The 22604-nt window shown below is 38.3% G+C and overlaps 1 protein-coding gene across 2 annotated transcripts in view; it reads right to left on the reverse strand.

The window, feature by feature from the left end:
- Positions 1-22604, reverse strand: part of SMAD5 (SMAD family member 5) — a 62621-nt gene that overhangs the window by 24761 nt on the left and 15256 nt on the right. For both annotated transcript variants that reach the window (XM_006078291.4, XM_044947628.2), the window contains exon 2: positions 8687-9258. In XM_006078291.4, the coding sequence (XP_006078353.1) occupies positions 8687-9089 (403 nt within the window). In that variant the 5' untranslated portion in view covers positions 9090-9258. The remainder of the gene's footprint in view (positions 1-8686; positions 9259-22604) is intronic.

The raw sequence follows: 22604 nt of genomic DNA on the forward strand, positions 1-22604 counted from the left end.
TATTCAAACATTCAATTTTTCTAAAAACTCAAGTGATCAATAACATCTGATCATCTTTCCCAAGAGGAAATTGAAAAATCTGATTTCTCTAAACTTAAGGTACTATCTCATCTCTTTCATAATTTTATTTTATTTGTCAGTGTAATTTCACTTTCAAAAATTTCCCTTTGACTCTAACATCTAAGCAGAGTGAAACAGTGAAACATTTAGTGAAATGTTTAATGAAATATTTAGTTTCACTAAACCTGTTTAGTGAAAGTCGCTCAGTCATGTCCGACTCTTTGAGACCCTATACAGTCATGGAATTCTCCAAGCCAGAATACTGGAGTGGGTAGCCTTTCCCTTCTCCAGGGGATCTTCCCAAGTCAGCAGTGACAAAATTAAACTTTTAAAATTAACTAGGTTGTATCTCTGCTCCCTGAAGTAGGGATGAACCTAAGCAATCAGAAGCTCTGTAATTTGTATTGTTTTTTTTATCTCTTTTCATTTTACTGAATCAGTATTGTGACTATGTAGTTCATGTCTGATTAGGACTGCTTTTTCCTATGTATTACTAACTGCTGTTTTCCTTACAAAATGATGGGCAGCTGCCACGGGACAGAAGGACATGAGACACTGAGAATGTCCATGTTCAGCTCTCTAGTAATCTGAAAGACTTAGTGAAATAACTATTTAGGAATTCAATCCAGTAAGGATTTTTTGAGACAGAACTAAAATCACTAATTTCTCTTTAACTTGTATATTACCTATACACATACTTTTTTTAGGAAATTATTTTCATTCAAAATTAATAATACACTGATAGTTTCAAAAGATAGATGCTACAAGAGATTATAAACAAAAAGAACAATTTCTAAGCCTGCTCCCAAACTGCTTCCAGAAACAACAAATTTAAACTTAACCATTTCCTCTAAAATTCACTTTGTGCCCTACTAAATTATAATGCTTATACTGCTGTTACTGTTTTGTCAAGACATTATCTGTAGGCTTCCTTTTATGGCAAATGAAGTAGATTTCTTAAATCATTCTATTCCCCATTCTCTTCCTAATAAAGTCACATAAAAATCTGGTTAACTCAATATCCTGTGTTTATGATAGTTCATATATTATATAAATTACATAAATACAATTCATTGCTGAGCCAAATTTATATTAATTTTTTCTTAAACAATTTTTTTTTAATTATTGCCTTGGTCCTTCATTTGCTTAATCTCATGTTTGTACCACTAATTTCCCAAAGTCCAACAGATCTAATAAATTCCTACCAATACTATTTTCCAGGTGCCACAAATAAAGAATCTATTGATTCAATTTTCTCCCCTGGATCCTCCATCGTTTGCTATTTAAGTCCCCTACAAAGTCAAGGTCTTTAGACTTCCTCTTCTTTTCTCTCCAGTTGGATCCCATTTCCTGGACCTCATTCTCTATTAGTTTACTAAGGAAGGATGTAAGGAAGATAAATTTTGAGTCCTTGCTTATATGAAAGTAACCTGTCTTATGTTTATCTACAGACAAATTCCAGAATAACCTTTTTCTCTCTGAATGTGCGGGGTACTGCTTTATTTTTTTCTAGAATCCAAAATTGCATTGAAAAATCCAGTATTCTCATTTCCAGTCTTTTCTATGTGCCCTATCTTTTTTACTCTGGGAGCTCTCAATATCTTCTTATCCATGATATGCTAAAATTTCACATATGGGTCTTTTTTCTGTCTCCTTTTCTGGTTACTCAGTCATTGGGCCCATTTAATTTTCAGTTCTGGGAATTGTTCTAATAGTATTTCTTTCATAATTTCTCTTTCCCATTATCTCCAATGTTTTAAGAATTATTATTTTATAAGAATATTTAATATGAAACTTATTCTGAGCCAGTTAATGTTTTATCTAAGCACTTTTCATACATTAACTCATCTAATTCTCATAACTAACCTGAGGTAAGTACTATTATTCCCATTTTACAGATAAGGAAACAAAGTCACAGACAGGTTAATTAATTTCTCTATGGTCATTTTGATAGTACTGGTGAAGTCAGTATCCAAATCCAGAGAATCTGGTTCAAGAAAGTAATCTTAACCACTGGACAACACTATTAAATACTGAATCACCTAGCCTGGCTCTCTATTTTGCTTTTATCACTTTCCAACTGTTTTCTACTCTTTTTTTTCCAACTTTGCAATACTTGCTGGCTCCACTACATATTAACTACATGATCTTTTGTAAGTTGTTGTTTTTTAGTCCCTACATTGTGTCTGACTCCTTCTGCAACCCCATGGACTATACAGCCTGTCAGGCTCCTCTGTTCATGGAATTTCCTAGGCAAAAATACTTTTGTGGGTTGCCATTTCCCTCCCCAGGGGTTCTTCCCAACCCAGGGATTGAACCTATGTTTCCTGAATTGGCAAGTAGATTCTTTACCACTGAGCCATCAGGGAAGCCCCTTTTATAAGCTACTTTTCTATTAATTTTTGGTTTCCTTATCTGTAACTTACTGGTAAACTTAAGAGTATAATAAAATGTTCATACCATTTTCAAACCCCATGAAGGAATAACCTCATAGGATTACTAAAGTGTCTAGTCCTTGTCATTGTTCAGTCACTAAGTCATCTCTGAAGTTTTGCGACACTATGGACCTCAGTATGCCAGGCTCCTCTGCTCTCCACTATCTCCCAGAGTTTGCTCTAATTCAAGTCCATTGAGCTGGTGATGCTATCTAACCATCTCATCTTCTGCTACCCTCTTCTCCTTCTGCCTTCAATCCTTCCCAGCATCAGGGTCTTTTCAAATGAGTCAGCTCTTTGCAGCAAGGAGCCAAAGTATTGGAGCTTCGGCTTCAGTCCTTTCAATGAATATTCAGGGTTGATTTCCTTTAGGATTGACTGGTTTGATCTCCTTGCAGTCCAAGGGACTCTCAAGGGTCTTCTCCAGCACCACAGTTTCAAAACATCAATTCTTTGGCATTCAGCCTTATTTATGGTCCAACTTTCACATCCATACACGACTACTAAAAAACCATAGTTTTGACTATATGGACCTTTGTAGGCAAAGTGATGTCTCTGCTTTTTAATATGCTGTCTAGGTTGGTCATAGCTTTCCTCCCAAGGAGCAAGCATCTTTTAATTTCATGGCTACAGTCATCATTTGTGGTGATTATGGAACCCAGGAAAATAAATTTGTCACTGTTTCCATTTTTTCTCCTTCTACTGGCCATGAAGTGATGGGACCAGATGCCATGATCTTAGGTTTTTTTTAATGGTGAGTTTTAAGCCAGCTTTTTACTCTCTTCTTTCACCCTCATCAACAGGCTCGTTAGTTCCTCTTTGCTTTCTGCCATTAGAATGATAGTATCTGCATATCTGAAGTGTTGATATTTCTCCCAGCAATCTTGATTCTAGTTAGTGATTCATTCAGCTGGCATTTCACATGATGTACTCTGCAGAGAAGTTAAATAAGCAGGGTGATAATATACAGCCTTGTCATACTCCTTTCCCAATTTGGAACCAGTTCATTGTTGCATATCTGGTTCTAACTGTTCTTGACCTGCATATAGGTTTTTAAGGAGACAGGTATGGTGTTCTGGTACTCCCATCTCTTTAAAATTGTCAAGTTTGTTGTGATCCACACAGTCAAAGGCTTTAGCACAGTCAATAAAGCCGAAGTAAATCTTTTTCTGGAATTCCCTTGCTCTCTCCATGATTCAACAAATGTTGGCAATTTGCTCTCTGGTTCTTTGAAACCCAGCTTGTACATGTGAAGTTCTCTGTTCACATACTACTGAAGCCTAACTTAATGGATTTTGAGCATAAACTTACTAACATGTGAAAATAGTCTAGTCATCAGAACATTCCTTGGCAGTGTCTTTGGGACTCGAATGAAAACTGAGCTTTTCCAGTCCTGTCCCACTGCTGAGTTTTCCAAATGTGCTGGCACACTGAGTGCAGCACTTCACCAGCATTATCTTTCAGGATTTTAAACAGCTCAGCTGGAACTCCATCACCTCCAATCGTTTTGTTCATGGTTCCTAATGCCCACTCAGCTTCACACTCCAGGATGTCTGGCTCTAGGTGAATGATCTCACCATCGTGGTTATCCGGGTCATTAAGACCTTTTTTGTATAGTTCTTCATGTATTTTTACCACCTCTTCTTAATCTCTTCTGCTTCTGTTAGGTCCTTACTGTTTCTGTCCTTTATCATGCACATCCTTGCACAAAATGTTCCCTTGATAGCTCCAATTTTCTTGAAGAGATCTCTAGTCTTTCTCATTCTACTGTCATCCTCTATTTCTTGGCATTGTTCATTTAAGAAGGCCTTCTATCTCTCTTTGCTATTCTCTGGAACTCTGCATTCAGTTGGGTGTATCTTTCCCTTTCTCCCTTGCCTTTCGCTTTTCTTCTTTACTCAGTTATTTGTAAAGCCTCCTCAGAAAACCACTTTGCCTTTTGCATTTTTTCTTTGAAATGGTTTTGGTCACTGCCTCCTATACAATGTTACAAACTTCCATCCATAGTTCTGCAGGCATTCTGTCTATCAGATTTAATCCCTTACATCTATTCATCACTTTCACTGAATAATCATGAGGGATCTGATCCAGGTCATACCTGAATAGCCTAGTGGTTTTCTCTATTTTCTTCAATTTAAGCCTACATTTTTCAATAAGAAGTTCATGATCTGAACCACAATCAGTTCCAGGCCTTATTTTAGCTGACTGTATAGAGTTTCTTCATCTTCAACTATAAAGAATATAATCAACCTGATTTCAGTATTGACCATCTGGTGATGTATATGTGTAGAGTCGTCTCTTGGGTTGCTGGAAAAGGGCGTTTGCTATGACCAGCATGTTCTGTTGACAAAACTGTTAGCCTTTGCCCTGCTTCATTTTGTACTCTAAGGCCAAACTCGCCTGTTATTTCAGGTATCTCTTGACTTCCTACTTTTGCATTCCAATCCCCTGTGATGAAAAGGACATCTTTTTTGGTTAGTTCTAGAAGATGCTGTAGGTCTTCATAGCACCAGTCAACTTCAGCTTCTTCAGCATCAGTGGTTGGGGCACAGACTTGGATTACTGTAATGCTGAACGGTTTGCCTTGGAAACAAATCAAGATCATTCTATCATTTTTGAGGTTGCACCCAAGTACTGCATATCAGACTTGAGGACTGTGAAGGCTACTCCATTTCTTCTAAGGGATTCTTGCCCAAAGTAGTAGATGTATGGTCATTTGAATTAAATTTTCCCATTCCTGTCCATTTTAGTTCACTGATTCCTAAGATGTCAATGTTAACTCTTGCCATCTCCTGCTTGACCATGTCCGATTTACCTTGATTCATGGACCTAACAGTCCAGGTTCCCATGGAATACTGTTCTTTGCAGCATCCGACTTTACTTTCACCACCAGATACATCCACAACTGAGCATTATTTCTGCTTTGGCCCAGCTGTTTCCTTCTTTCTGTAGCTATTAATAATTGCCCTCTGTGACTCTGGTAGCTCAGTGGTAAAGAATCCGCCTGCCATGCAGAAGAAATGGGTTTGACCTCTGGGTCAGGAAGATCCCCTGGAGAAGGAAATGGCAACCTATTCCAATATTCTTGCCTGGGAAATCCCATGGACAGAGCCTGGCAGGCTAAAGTCCAAGGGATTGCAAGAGTTAGATACAACTTAGTGACTAAATCACTACCACTACTTTCTCAGCAGCATTTTTGCTTCCCTGGTGGCTTAGATGGTAAAGAATCTGCCTGCAATGCAGGAGACCCAGGTTTGATCCTTGGGGTTGGGAAGATCCCCTGGAGAAGGGAATGGCTATCCACTCCAGTACCCTTGCCTGGAGAATTCCATGGATGGAGGGGCCTGAAGGGCTACCATCCATGGGGTCGCAAGGAGTTGGACACAACTGAGCAACACTAACACTAACACTTTCTTAGTAGCATACTGGACACCTTCTGATGAAGGGGGCTCATCTTTCTGTGTCGTATCTTTTTGCATTTTCATACTGTTCATGGAGTTCTCACAGCAAGAATACTGGAGTGGGCTGCCATTTCCTCCTCCAGTGGACCACGTTTTGTCAGAACTCTTCACTATAATCTGTTTCGGGTGGCCTTGCACAGCATGGTTCATAGCTTCATTGAGTTATGCAAGCCCCTTAGCCATGACAAGGCAGTGATTCATGAAGGGTATCTAGTCCTTAAGTGCTCAATGATGTTAATTACTATGACTTTATTAATACTGGTATTATGAAGTGATCCATCCCATGTCACAGCTGTTTAACTTGCTTAAGCATACCAGGCCTAAGCCCCAATCTTTTCTACAGAATGAATCACAGCTGAGGAAAACAGATAACAAAAATAAGACATTTCTATTGACTATCAGACACACCCTGGTTATGAGGGAATATACTAAATTCCCTTTCTTGCCAACAACTTCTAGCAAATATCAAGCCTGGGATTTTCAGACTATACTTCTCTTTTAAATCCTCATACTTGCCTTTCCTCATCAATTTCTCTGGCTACAGCTCTCCTTGGATTCAATAAGACGTTGAGAATCACCTCAAATACCAACTGGCAGCTCTAAAGCCCTTAAAATAAACTTTCCCTGACAGCACCATTACTCCTATTTTATTTTTTTTTTGCTATTCTCCACATCTAATGTTATTGCTACAGTTTTTTTTCTTTTTAAACCATATCGGCATATACTATCTTCATATGAAATCTAGTGTGGCCAGCAGACTAAGGTGGCTATCATGATTCCTGCCTCTGGGTATTTACCCTGTGTAATCCCTTCCATCTGAGTATATTATCTGTGACTTGCTCCTGAGCAACAGAATATGGCAAAAGTAACAGAATATATATATACTAACATTCCACCAGAACACAATGCCTCTTCTAGCAAGAAAACCCTTTCTTACTGGCTTTGAAGAAATAAGCAGCCATGAATGTGAGCTACCTATAGAGATGGTCATGTGGTAAGCAAATGAAGGAGTCAACAACCAGCCAGAATCCAACAGCTTGCAAGGAACTGAATCCTGATAATAATCACATGAGCTTGGAAGCAGAACCTTTCTCAGTTGAGTCTCCAATGGAGACCCAAGACTGACCAATACCTAGTTTACAGCCTTGCAAAGGATCCAAGTAAAGCCATGCCTGGACTCCTGACTTGACAGAAACTGTGAGATAATTAATGTGTGTTAGCCCCTTAGCTTATGGTACTTTGTTATGTAGCAATAGGTAAGTAATGTACCCAACTAGTATCTCAGCTTATATAATTCATTCAATACAAAAAAAATATTTACTGAGCACTCACTCCTAAGTTCCAGGTAATAAAACTATTCTAGGCACTGGGAATGCAGCACAGAACGAGACAGAGGAAGGTCCTTCTCACATCAGTCAATAAACAAAATGAATACCTATCAGTCAAGCAGTGATGAGGCATTTAAGCAAGGACAGAATGAAATAAAAAAATGTGACATGAAAAGATGCTTGGGGGAGAGTACTCTAAGTAGGGGAAAGAGCATGTACGACAAGTCCAGGGAACAGAGGAAGCTTGAGGATAGGTCATGTAGACCCTTGTAGAAATCTGTTCTAAGTGTGACAGAAAGCCTTTAAATGTCTGGGCAGGGAGTGACATGGTTTGATATATACTTCCTAACACTCACTCTGGCTGCTATAACAGGAAACAGAATGGGCTGGGGGAAAGAGAAGAGGCAGAGACCAATTAGGAGACTACTTAAAGGTAAAAGATGATGATGGTCTGTACTAGAGTAGTGGTGTTAGAGATGGTGAGAGATGATATGATCAAAGTACATTTTGAAGGTATAGCAAACAGCATTTCCTCATAGCTTAAGCACAGAACTTCAGAGAGAAAGAAAAGATGACTTCTAGGGAGCAATTATGTGAATGATACTGCCGTTGACTTCAACAGGGAAAACTGGAGGAAAAAATGATTTAGTGGGAAAAACAAATCCAAAGTTCTATTTTGACATTAAATCTGGTATGTTTATTAGACATTCGGGTGGAGATGTTATGTAGGCAACTGGCTAGAGTCAGGAGAAGCTGACTCTGGAGTTCAAAATGTGAGCATGAATTTATAGATGGTTTTAAGACATGTGATAACATGAGAGTACCTACAGGAAAAATATAGATGGAGAAAAAGTCAAGGGACTGAGTCCTGTGAAAACAGGAAAATAACCAACAAAGAGACTAAGCAAAAACAGGTAGTGAGGTAGGAGAATTATAAGAGTGCTGTGCTTCAGAAGCCAATATGAAAAAGGTTTGAGTGGGAGGAAAGGAGAGCAACTGTATCAAACAATGCTGACAGGGCAAATAAGATGAGGACTGAGAATGATTGATCCCTCTGTTTTTAAGAAGACAGTCATTAGTGAATTTGACAAGTCAAAAGGTAGAAAAGAAAGACTAACAAGAGTGGGTGTCAACAGAGAACAGGAAGAACGGTAATGTAGAGATAATACAGATGGAGATTCCTAACTAAACAAGGTACATTGGAGGTGGGGTCACGTGGCTGAGGTCAGGACAGAAATTCTTTCTTAACTTTTATTTGAGGTTGGTCCAGTATTCCTCCCAAGATTAAAAACTTTAAGAAGGAAGCATAAAACTAAAGTAACCTGTTAATTACTAAATTCAGTCAAATGCAAATCAGGAGGCAGAAGTTTTTATAATTCTTCCCAGGGGAATTAAAACCTACCTGGACTCTCCACTCTCTTATAGTGGTATGGGTTGATACAAACTTCTTTTTGCTTAGATCCAAAAGGAAATTCACAAATATCCAATGGCTTTAGCTCATGATGACTCTGCAGATCAGGCCAGCGCCAAACACGACAGTATATAACGTGGGGTAAGCCTTTCCTGTGAGAAACCTGCAGGCGTCCATCTAAAGATCTGGGGATAGTGACACATTTGCTGGGCTGGCCTGGACTGCTCAAGGCTTTCTCCAGTTCCTCCATGGCACCTTTTTTCTTTTTTAGTTTTTTCACCAAAGCATCGACTGCCTTTTCTGCCCATTTCTCCTCTTCATCACCTTGCTTCCAGCCCAACAATCGTTTTACTGCTGGACTAGTAAAAGAAAACAAGCTGGCCATTGACGTCATTTGATTTAAATCTTCAGAAACCTTTCTGCAACTCAAAGTCAGTGTCTACTGAACATACAGATCACAGGTGGAAAGTCATATACAGGCCCTAAGCAAAAGTTGCTATTTAAAAGGAAGGAGTGACATTTATCTTCGTAAGTGCCAGAAGCTTCTTTCATTGGTTCAAGCCCTGAAAGAGAAAAGGTGAAAAGGATAAGATCCCTAGTTTAAATGAATACAAATTACATACATTTAAATCAATATAATTTGAAAAGTATGTTACTTTCAATAAGAGCAGAAAAGCCTTACCAAGTAAAACAAAAAACCTAAGTCTAGATAGAAAAATTTTCTCTTAAGTCCTGTGACCACTCACTTCCTTCTTCATAATATGAATCTCATTGGCAATGTCAAAAGCAAAGTAGGGTGCTCTACTTTTACACATTATCACCCCACAAAAAACAGCCCCTAGACCTTTACTTCCTTCCATCAGAAGCCAAGTTTACGAAGTAGTTTTCTTCACTGAAATCCATGGTATAAGCTGTGTCAGTTTTGAGCATAATAGTACCCTGATTTGAACACAGGTCTTAAGAGAAACCTAGTGCTTCCCTAGCGTCATTACTTTCTTTAAAATGTTTCACAGACTTGTAAGGTTTGCACAAAAGTCAAAGTACTATTCAAGTCACATTATTAGATGCAAATTGTATTAGAAGTTGTCCTAAGACATACCAAGCCCTCAAATAAATCATAACAACTGGCAGAAAAATGGGAAGTATCTACGTTTAAAATGAAGAAAGCTAGATTTAAAAAGAATAAACCCAAGGTTTAATCCCCCCCAAAATAGTTTATCATTTCATAATTCCTATTGCCTTCTCTGATATTTTAAGTATGTTAAGTTAATGAACCTGCTCCAGGCAGAACACCACTGTATACCCTGAAGAAGTGATATGGAGTGGCATTCCACTGATAAGAGTGGGTACAATCTCCTATGGTTACTACAGTCAACCATACGATTAGTTATTAATGAAATAGCAGGAGTAATGCTTGGAAAAAAGATGTCAGTAACAAAAGATGCTTCCTTTCTTAGACCTAAATAATGCTGCAACTCTGTCTTGGACAAATAATAGAATATTCTAGCATTAACTTTATTCTGGATTGGGGTGATCTTCCCAGAAAAGACTATATGTGCTCAGTTAAAACTCCAGTAGGGCTTCCCTGGTGACTAACAGGTAAAGAATCGCCTGCCAATGCAGGAGACACAGGTTTGTTCCCTGATCCGGGAAGATCCCACATGCCACAGAGCAACTAAGCCCGTGTGATGCAACCATTGAACCTGTAGAGCCCGGAAGTTCCGGCTACTGAGCCTGCGTGCCCTAGAGCCTGTGCTCCACAACAAGAGAAGCCACCACAGTGAGAGGCCCGTGCACCACAACTAGAGAAAAGCCCACGCAGCAGCAAAGACCCAGCACAGCCAAAAAATAAAAGAAGTAAGTCCAATAATGTGAAAGTGTTAGTTGCTCAGTCATGTCCGACTCTTCGTGACCCCATGAACTATAGCCCACCAGGCTCCTCTGTCCATGGGATTTCCCAGGCAAGAATACTGGAGTGGGTGGCCATTTCCATCTCCAGGGGATCTTCCCAAGCTGGGGATCAAACCCGGGTCTCCCACACTGCAGATACTTACAGTCTGAGTAAACAAAATAAAATAGAATTAAATTCAACAACATTACGTGCCATGTACTATGAATAGTCATAATGGTACTTAAAAAAAAAAAAAAAAACAGGATCAAATAGTTTCATCTTAAGAGCCAACTGATTTATTCTTTCAACATATGCCTGCTGCCTACTAAGAGCCTATTAAAGTGCCAGGCACTGTTCTACGTGCTGATCCAGAAAAGGAGAAAAAAAGGAGCACTGACTCCTCTTTAGGAGAAAAGGGTTGTAGAGCTATGGAAAACTACAGTTCTTCCTCTAGAAATAAAAATATTAATTAAAAAGTGCTTCACTGATCAAAAAAGGGCCAAGAGCTGCAAGCATTTATTCACTGTACACCACACCCAAGAAATGTGTATCATAACCTCTTGGCACCTGTCACTAGGAACTGCACAATCTTCAATTATGTTGACTCCTCCCTACTTGCAAGGCCAGACCACACAGAGTGCAGAGAAAAACGCACACCTCATTTCACTAAATTCAAATTCCACCAAGTAATTTGCTGTCACTGGGAAGTGAGAGACATGCTCAGCAGTGGCTCTACAGACTGCGTGCTGGAACCATATGAGGAAGGGTGCAGGGAAGTGAAGGTATACTTCTTACGTATGAATGGATATGCCCAAGCCTAGGCAGTATGTCTTTCCCAACACTTCATAGGATAATTTTCACCAGGAAAACAAAACTGCCTACACTGAACCAGGGAAATATAACAAGAAAACAAAAGCACGCTTCAGAAACAGGTCACAGAGTGTATAGTGTTATGAGTTAAACTGTATAAAAAGTCTTCAGTTGTAGCAGTATTAAGGATACAGGATAAAAGCCATCTGGGTCCGAAAGTACAGGCATGATTTGGTTGTCTGAGATGAGAAGGGAAATTTCAAAGGAAAGGGGGACATAAAAAAATACATGGGCAGGTATGAATAGGGCATTTCCCAGGATAAAGAGCAGACAGGCCCAGCTGACTAAGACCTTAATTCCATAATACTAGAATATAACAGAGGCTAGACAGAGTGTTGTTGTTCAGTCACTCAATCATATCCGACTCTTTGTGACCTCATGGATTGCAGCACGCAAGGCTTCCCTGTCCTTCACCATCTCCTGGAGTTTGCTCAAACTCATGCCCATTAAGTCGGAGATGCCATCCAACCATCTCAACCTCTGCCATCCCCTTCTCCTCCTGCCTTCCATCTTTCCCAGCATCAGGGTCTTTTCCAATGAGCCGGCTCTTCGCATCAGGTGGCCGAAGTATTGGAGCGTCAACTTCAGCATCAGTCCTTCCAATGAATATTCAAGGTTGGTTTCCTTTGGATTGACTGATATGATCTCCCTGCAGTCCAAGGGACTCTCAAGAGTCTTCTCCAACACCAAGCAACAATTCTTCGAGGCTCAGCATTCTTTATGGTCAAATTCTCACATCCATACATGACTACTGGAAAAACCATAGCTTTGAGTATACGGACCTTTGTAGGCAAAGAAATGTCTCTGCTTTTTAATACGCTGTCTAGGTTGGTCATTGCTTTTCTTCCAAGGAGCAAGCGTCTTTTAATTTCATGGCTGCAGTCACCATCCACAGTGATTTGGGAGCTCAGGAAAATAGTCTGTCACTGTTTCCACTGTTCCCCCATCTATTTGCCATGATGTGATGGGATCAGAAAGGGATGACAGAAGGGGATGACAGGGGACGAGACGGTTGGATGGCCTCACCAACTCAATGGATATAAGTTTGAGCAAGCTCTGCGAGTTGGTGATGAACAGGGAAGTCTGGCATGCTACAGTCCATGAGGTCGCAAAGAGTCGGACACAACTGAGTGACTGAATTGAACTGAACTGATGGGACCAGATACCATGATCTTAGTTTTTTGAATACTGAGTTTTAAGCCAGCTTTTTCACTCTCCTCTTTCACCTCCATCAAGAGGCTCTTTAGTCCCTCTTCACTTTACGCCATAAGGATGGTGTTATCTGCATATCTGAGGTTACTGATATTTCTCCTGGCAATCTAGAGTAGTGCATGTATATGAGAGACAGCATGTACAAAGCAATGATATGTTAAAGAAGAGGGAGACAAAAGCAGAGGAGCTTGAAAACCTGATACTAGATTAGTAGTTAACCACTAGAGCATGCTTAATAAATGTTAACTACTAATCTAGCATCTCTACTATTAAATACTAACCATATTATTTACTAACAAAAAAAAAGGGGGAAAGTTATTTGTGTATATAAACCCAGAACAAGGACTAAAAGGCTACACACTAAATTACCAACTGCAGTTACCTCTAGGGAGAAGCATGGAATGGGAGATAAGCAATAGAAAGGGGGTCCTGCATGATTTGTTCCATATGCTTCTGTATTGTTTTAACCTTTTAACAACGTATAGACCAGAGACGTAGTAATACTTCTTTTGCTACCCGAATATTAGTGACCAGAGTGTTTCAATATTCACTTACATAACAAATCGCTGGCTACAGGTATTAGTTTCTATAAAAATCCCTGGGGTCAATAATATGTTAACAGAGGCATAATGCTAAAACACAACTAGCTGATAACCTATTATCTACTATAGAACAGAATGGAGTTAAGAGTGCCAGTACAAAACCAAAAAACAAACAGGTGAAACCAATTCATGCTATGCGAGCTCAGGATGGTGGCTACCCTTTAAAAGGAAGGCTGTGGGCACTGACCAGAAGGAAACTTGAGGGTTTCTGCCATACTGGCAAAGCTCTTCATTTCCCTCTTAGTGATTTTATGCGAGAGTCACTTTGTGAAAATTTGGCTGACTGAATACTGAAGACGTGTACGATTTCTGTTACAATTTTTAAGTATTTTCCTGTCATGTTAAGTATAGAGTGGTCAGCTTCCTTCTTATTTTTCTCCCATCTTCAGTTCCCCTTCTCACAGGGAATCCCTCTTTTATTTGTCTTTTATGTCTTTCCAGAGAAATTTTACACAAATACAGATATATAAATAATCATAACCTTTTTTACATAAATAGCGGTATATTGAAAAAAGGCACAGAAAAATGTATAAACAATGTTATCATCAAGATCTTTCCATATCTCTACAGAACTTTCATACTGTTTTCTAATACACAGAATTCCAGTAATCTGGAATCTTAAACAGTAATCTTAAAAGTGTATCAAGCTGTACTTCCCTGGCAATCTAGTGCTTAAGACTCCGGGCTTCCAACGTAGTGGGTATTAATTTGATCCCTGGTCAAGGAACTAAGATCCCACATGTTGCAAAGGCACAGCCAAAAAAAAAAAAATGCTAAAAACAGTATATCAAACCATGTCATCTTTCAGCTCAAAAATCATCCAGCTGTTTCCCATTACACTCAATATCCAAATTCTTTAACATTGCTTTATGGGACCTACACAATTGAGCCTTTGGCTTCTCCTCCAATCTAATTTCTTAGCCTTCTCTTAGCTAACTTTGTACTTAACCACACCTGAAGGCTTTTCATTTCTCAAATACTCCAAAGTCATTTCTACCTCAAGGCCTTTGCACTTGATGTTCCCTCCTATGGAAATCTCCTCTCCCAGATTTTTAACATGGCTTTCTCTCTCAATTAATTTAGCTGCTCAGTTGTCACCTCCTGAAAAGGAGGTCCCTGGCTATTTTATCTAAAATAGCATACATCCAATTCCCACATCATTCTCTATCCCTTGATCCTGCTCAATTTTCTCTCATGGCATTCATAACAATGATATTGATTTTACTTATTAACTACAAGTCTTCCTCACAAAAATGTTAGTAGACAGGTAGCCTTGTCTTATCCATCATCATATAACCTTGAACCTAAGGACAGTGCTTGTTTATTAAATGAATGAGTAGAGAGTTTTAAAACAGCAATTCATGGGCCAAAGAACTAAATAGACAGTTCTCCAAAGAAGACATACAGATGGCTAACAAACACATGAAAAGATGCTCAACATCACTCATTATCAGAGAAATGCAAATCAAAACCACTATGAGGTACCATTTCACACCAGTCAGAATGGCTGCGATCCAAAAGTCTACAAATAATAAATGCTGGAGAGGGTGTGGAGAAAAGGGAACCCTCTTACACTGTTGGTGGGAATGCAAACTAGTACAGCCACTATGAAGAACAGTGTGGAGATTCCTTAAAAAACTGGAAATAGAACTGCCTTATGATCCAGCAATCCCACTGCTGGGCATACACACTGAGGAAACCTAAGGGAAAGAGACACGTGTACCCCAATGTTCATCGCAGCACTGTTTATAATAGCCAGGACATGGAAGCAACCTAGATGTCCATCAGCAGATGAATGGATAAGAAAACTGTGGTACATATACACAATGGAGTATTACTCAGCCATTAAAAAAAATACATTTGAATCAGTTCTAATGAGGTGGATGAAACTGGAGCCTATTATACAGAGTGAAGTAAGCCAGAAAGAAAAACACCAATACAGTATACTAACGCATATATATGGAATTTAGAAAGATGGTAACAATAACCCTGTGTACGAGACAGCCAAAGGGACACTGATATATAGAACAGTCTTATGGACTCTGTGGGAGAGGGAGAGGGTGGGAAGATTTGGGAGAATGGCATTGAAACATGTAAAATATCATGTATGAAACGAAAATAAATAAATAAATAAAACAGCAATTCATAAAAACATAAAATACCTTTATAAGAGCAACAGCATAAAATTTAAAGCAAAAAAAAAATAGTTCTTTACAGACATGCACAGAGAGAATAAAAGTATGCATGAAAATGACACATACCAATCTCAGGATACTGAATATCGATTACTTTCAGGGAAAGAAGGAAAGAATGCTGAAGAAAGAATGGAAAAGCTTTAGCTGTGTTTCTTTTAAAACTACATTAGAAGAAAATTTGACAAATCATCAGTATATTATTTTTTCTATTTTTCTGTGTATAAATATTTTATAACACAAAAATGCACTATTTTAGTTTTTTAAGTATCATAATGAAAACAGAAGAGAATCAGATTCTATCCTTTACTAGATATATGACCATGATGAGGTATCACTCTTTCTAACTCCATTGATTTTTCTATAAAATAGGGATGATGGTTCCTAAGTCATTAAAATATTGAAGTAATAAAATAATGTGTGCCTAAAGTACTAAAAACACAATTAAACACACATGTAATAAATGTTTTATAAACTGAAATATGCTATTCACACATGAATTTCTACTACTGGGAAAGGGGAAAGGACAAACTTTGCACTCACCTCTTTAAATGTGGAATGATTAAAAACTTTAAACGTTTAACAGAATTCTTTTTAAAAATGTTTTGTAACTTTCCAAACTGTATAGCTGGTGTGTGCCACAAGTAATCCAAGTACTTGTTTTATAAGTTTCAACTTACAAAGTTAAAAAAGGAGCAAAACTGATCATAAAAATTCACTAGTGAATAAAAGGCCTGATCAGGAACTTTCACAAAAGGTATCAAAACTGCCATTAGATGATAAAATGGGTTCAACAGCATTAGTTATCAAAGAAATTTTTTTAAAAATTAAAAAAAAAAAGTGAAGTATCACTCTACATCCACCAGAATGGCTAGAATTAAAAAAAAAAAAAAAAAAGCAGATGTTCATGATAATCAAAACAACTCTTACACATTCTGTTAGCCCAACAGAAACATAAACTAGCCCAACCACTTTGGGAGACTGACAACATCTACTAATGCTAAACATGGATCCCTATGACCCAGCAATTCCATTCCTAGGTAGGTATCCAACTGAAACAAGTGCTAGGTCAACCTAAAGGCAAGTCCATGTCCATAGCAACTTGACTGGCACTCCAGTGGTTTGCGCTGATGGTGACAGTGAGCCTGGGAAGTCCACCACTGTTACAGTCATCAGTAAGGAAATCTATTCTCTGTTCAGAAACAATAACTTCACTATCAGCAGATTAACAGAAGTCCCTGGGGAAATTGATACATATTTTTATGAGTATTTTCACAACAATAAAAATGCTCTTAATATTAGTATCACAAATGTCAAGCATGAAGGATGTCATATTATGTGACTAAATTATTTTATGAGAAAGATTAGGTCTACATTCAATTCAGTCTTTATTATAAGATTAATGCATGTTTACAATTATAACTTAATGATTTTCCAAATTTTTAGTTTTTTTAAGATAAAGTCCCAATAAGACCTTTTATTCACAATCCACTATAAAATACTGGTCTGCATTTAAAGTGATTTCATTTTGAATGAGTGCATTCCTGAACCAAATATCACTGGCTCATGAAGACCTAAATATAGCATAAGCTTTTCTTAATGACTTAGTTATTATTATGAACCTCTGTTACTGTGTCATGCTAAAAACCCCCTATAGGAAGTGTAGACTGTGGGCTGTGCTGCTACTGATGAAAAGACAAAAGTGCATGTGTGATCTTAAAAAGTTACCCACAGAGGCAGACTTTTAGACACATGACTTTCTTGAAAGAATACAGCTATTTTAAGAATGTGAATAGTTTCTTTCTACAAAAGCAACTGCTAAAGCAGATAATAATATTCCTCTGATAAGAAGAATAATACCACTAACATTTATTGAAACTTCACTATGCCAACCACTATCGAGCACCTATAAATTGAAAATCATTCAAACCTCAAAAGTCATATAAGGTAAATTCCATAATTTTCATTTAACAGATAAGAGAATACGTGAAAGGAAATTAGATGTAACTTATATAAATTAGATGTTTATTTACAAAGATAGGAAGAAACAAAGTCAGGAACTGAACCCTAGCAGCCCAGCTCCAGAACCTATGTTCCTAAGGACTGCACACACTGCCCACTAAGCCTCCTGCAAAGAAATGCTCTCCCCTTCAAGATCTACTATTAATACCTTCCATATCTCCTAGACTTCTCCAAAACATTCAAATCATTACATGTTATCAAAAAATAAGACCACACAATTTCAGAAACCAAGGATAATCCAATGTGTTCATTTTCAAACTGACTTTTGTATACCATTTAACATAGCTCACCAACTTTTTTTTTTTTTGCATTCACGTAACTGCATTTTAATACACACGTGCAAATACATTAGTGTAGGGCCTGGTGATTTTCTTTCAACTTTTCTTTTTTGCCACTTCATTTTTTAATTGAAGGATAATTGCTTTACAGAATTTTGTAGTTTTCTGTCAAACATCAACAAGACTCAGCCATAGGTACACCCATGTCCCCTCTCTCCGGAATCTCCCTCCCATCTCCCTCCCCATCCCAACCTTCTAGATTGTCACAGAGCATCTGTTTGAGTTCCCTGAGTCACACAGCAAATTCCCATGCTTCTTAAGCTTCTTAATCTACTTTAACTCACTCTTCTCTCTGTTGAGCTCAGTCACTCTTGAGGTATGAAAGGACTAAGTGTTTGCTACTATTGTATAAAATTTACATTTATTATAGCAGACTTAATCCAAAGCCTTTTAAATTATCATTAGGACATTTTTGCCACATTTATCACAAGAACGTAATTATCTAAGAAATGATGGAATAATGTACTACTTTTAAAACATTTTTTTCTAGATACGAATGTTCTAATTATAAAATATACTTACCCACATCACTGCATTAACATTTGGTATACTTACTTCCTTAAATTTTTTTTCTCTGCATATATATAGTCTCCCCAACTTCTGGCCATGACTGAGGTTTAACACAGCACTGCTTGGTATTCTGCACTCTCCATTTAACACTCTAAGAATATGCCCAACTCTATTTCACATATTCACTTTCTAAATACTTAGCATTTATATTTCTAAGTGAAAACTGTTATACTGTGGGTGAAACTGTTTATGATATCCATGTAACAGAGCAATTTTCTCTTGTCATCTTTTCTGTAAAATATGTATTTAAAAGTAACATATTGGCTCATAAACTGAAATGAAAGTATTAGAGTGCTTGCGATACAGCAATAGATTTATTCTCTATCCTCACAAAAGTCTTCCATTATGAAATAATTTTTTCATTATGTATATAAAAATAAACTAACAATTTTTGATTTGCATATGCTAGCATATGCAACATGAGCCCCAAGTGAACTTGCAATACCTTTGAAAATTAGAGTATGATTAGGTTTTCTAGTACCCAAAAGGTTTAATTTTAAATCTCTCATTAAAAAGTTAGTTCCATTTTTCACACTCCCTTCACCTTTCACTAAATAAAATGAATTTAGAAACACTGAGAACACCCATCCTCAATTCAATCAGCTGATTGTGTTCACAGTCATCCACAACACTCTTTAATACTATTGCTAAACTTACCAAAGTAATAGAGAAAAATTCAAAAAGGCTACATTCAGTAACTTAAGTCTTTAGAGGTTACAGATTGTGGGGTAGTTAAACCTGGTCCTCTGTGCTCCCTTTCTACAATGCTTTCCGGGTCAACTAAGGCACAAATAACATGGTACACTTAACCTCAGATTTATACTCTTACTTATCCAACACATGTTTACTAAGCATAGCTAAAAAGGACAAGCCACTAAACTAGATGCTAAGTGGCTAAAAGATAAATCAGGCCCAGACCTTAACTGTAAAGAATTACAAGTTAATAATCAACTAAAAGTGCCCATCCCTCTCTGCAATACACCATGGAGAACGGCAGATACCCTTAGGGTGAACAGGATGTTAAAGAAATTCAGGGGATGACCTTTGGGGAAGGGAATGGAGGAAGACAAAAGGCATGAAGTAGCTGTATCTTAGGCATAAATGCTATTCCCGGAAAGACATAAAATCAGAGACTTTATCTACCAGGATGGGGAAATATTACAGCTCAGTTTGCTGGAACATAGGTGGCAGAACAAGAAAACTGGCTAGAAATATACAATAAGGCTAACCTACACAGGAATATTAATACTAATATATGTATTGTAACACACAAAAACACTAGATCTGAGGTCTAATGAACTAGGGTTCAAATTCTGGATCTAACACACCTAAACCTCCATTTATTTCTATTTTGTATAATAAATATCAGTCCTGAGAAGTAAATGAGATAAACACTTAACTCAGTGCCTGGCATAGTACATATTCAGCAAAGGGAAACTGTAGTCATTACTGTTGAAATAATCATGAAATTTTTTTACATCAGGATCAGGATTTTTAAATACACAGCTGGGCTACTTCATCAAATATACAAAGTCAATCTACCATTATTTTATGAACCTTGAAGGAAAAGAAAGTTGTAAATTAAACTGTCACACCATGTTTTCTCATCACTTAGTTTTTTCTTCATAATATCATTTTTCTGCCATCAATACTGCAGGTTTGAAGAATGTTCCAATATTACTCCTGGATTATAGTTCAAACCACTGACACCCATCCTGCAAGTTTTGCTACTGGTCCTTGCTTGATCTCCCCAGAGGGTGTAAATGAGAGAAATGACAGCAATAAAACAGCAAAGGCAGATTTCGTGCACGTGCTATGACAACAACATCAAAACTGCCACCTAGTGAAAAGCGATATTCAGACGCCAACGGTTATTAGACACATCCCAATTTCAGGGATGTTATGAGGTGAAAATAATGCACATCTTACAAGAAATAAGGCAGCCTTTTCTTTCCCCCTTCACTTTCTTTCCCCCATCACTTCCCACCAGCATCTACTCTCTTTCTCTCTTGTGCTCATTCTCCTTGCCTGCCTCCCCTTTCGCCAGTCCTCACAGCTTCTCTCACATTCCTCAGTGGATTCTGGAGAAGCCTGGCTACTGCCTAATGATGCATAAACTATCTAAGGAAAATAAACATTTCTTCTAACTCCCAAAGGACCTACTCAGCATGGAGTCCATATTTTGTATCTTTGGTATATTCATGTGCACCAGGGATTGCTCACCTCTGAGTTTTCTTCTAAGGAGAAGAGAAAATGTATTTGATAGCCCAGATACGTAAGACAATGCCTCACGTGAAAACTGGCTTCTGAGCAAATCCTGTGTGCCTGTCATGCTGGGCCACCTAACACATTAAAGCTACCCTAAGGTTCACCATTGGGAATAACATATCTATTATCACTCCTTAAATGTGATTTAATTAGTTCTTATGAAAACCAAAATCATGGAAGTTAAATCATGGAATTATTTTCTTTTGCAAAAAACCTCCATGAGAAGCTCTTTCAAAACATTATTAATAAATGTTAAAGTCACATTTCAATAGCATAAGCAGGGATAGAAGAAAAATTCTGTTTTCTCTTTTATGCTCTTCTGAAGTCACACTAACCCAGCCTTTTTGAATGTTAAATATCAAACTGAACCTTCTCCTGAAAAGCCAAGTCTTCTTACAATAATAGATGGTAGACTAACAAAGAAGTTAATAAAACAAACTGCCCCAACAAAAAGTTGAATAATGCCTAAGATATCTTTCAGGGAACTTCTAGTTCTACCTTAAAACCCACAGAATCCCCCCAAATCTAACATTCCATTAGGAAATACATAGGCTAATCTGTGTAAGGTAAATCCTGCGTGTGTGCTAAGTCACTTCAGTCATGTCCAACTCTCTGTGACCTTATGGACCATAGCCTGCCAGGCTCCTCTGTCCATGGGATTCTCCAGGCACAAATACTGGAGTGGGTTGCCATGCCCTCCTCCAGGGGATCTTCTCAATCCAGGGATCAAATCTCATCAATACTGCAGTTTGAGTGAATATAATGGAATCTAGTGATCAAACACTTTCAAATTTCTATTTAGGGGAAACTTAAAAGAACAGAAAGGAAGCAGAATTATGACAGTATAAGTGGAAACTGGGGAGGAAAAGATGGAAAGATTACACAGTTATGAATAAGATTGTTTAAGAAGGAATTAGTAAAGTGAAAGTCACTCAGTCATGTCTGACTCTTGTGACTCCATGGAATTCTCCAGGCTGGAATACTGGAGTGGGTAGCACTTCCCTTCTCCAGGGGATCTTCCCAACCCAGGGATTGAACCCAGGTCTCCCGCATTGCAGGCGGATTCTTTACCAGCTGAGCCAGAAGGAAAGCCCAAGAATACTGGAGTGGGTAGCCTATTCCTTCTCCAGTGGATCGTCCCAACCCAGGAATCCAACCCAGAAATCAACCGGGGTCTCCTGCATTGCAGGCGGACTCTTTACCAACTGAGCTATGAGAGTAACCTATCTCTGACAGACTCCCTGTTTCCCCCACCTAAAGAAGGAATTAACTGTGCTGCAAATGGCAAGTGAAAGAAAAAAGTGGTAACCTTTCTCTGACAGGCTCCGTTTCCCCCACCTAAACACACACACACACACACACAGCACCTAAGCGAAAAAAGAAAGTTTTAAAGATGAGGTATGGATAACAGTTCATTATATCAGCACAAATTTTAGGAACATATCCCAAAAGGAATATGACAATCTATAACTCAGAGCCCAGTTGGTAATAAAGGACAGGGATAAGGAAAACCCATGTATCATTAAACCAAATGAGGCAGAAGAGACTGGGAGGAGACAATCAGCTAGACTGTGAAGCTAAAGGGAAAGACACCACCACAGAATGAAAGCCAAACAAGGGAAGACTGAATATAAAAGCAAAGGGATCAGGCTACTAGAAGTAATCCTGTGTGCAGGGTACAGTTCTATCTAAGCAGAAAGATACGTTCAAAGAGGCATTTCAGGAAGACAAAAATGGCAACAGCACATAGACAAGTAAAGGCTTAACCAGGAGAGGCAGAGAGCGTAAACTGAAAACATGTTAGTCATCCAACTATGAGAGGAAGACACACCAGGATGGTGGTACACAGACCAGGGAGTAATGGTGGAGAGGTGTGAGGGGCATTACAAACAGACAATCCACAGATCTGCTGACCATTCTGAAGGAGGTCAGCCCTGGGATTTC

The sequence above is a fragment of the Bubalus bubalis genome, chromosome 9 (assembly GCF_019923935.1).
Source record: "Bubalus bubalis isolate 160015118507 breed Murrah chromosome 9, NDDB_SH_1, whole genome shotgun sequence".
Classification (NCBI taxonomy): domain Eukaryota; kingdom Metazoa; phylum Chordata; class Mammalia; order Artiodactyla; family Bovidae; genus Bubalus; species Bubalus bubalis.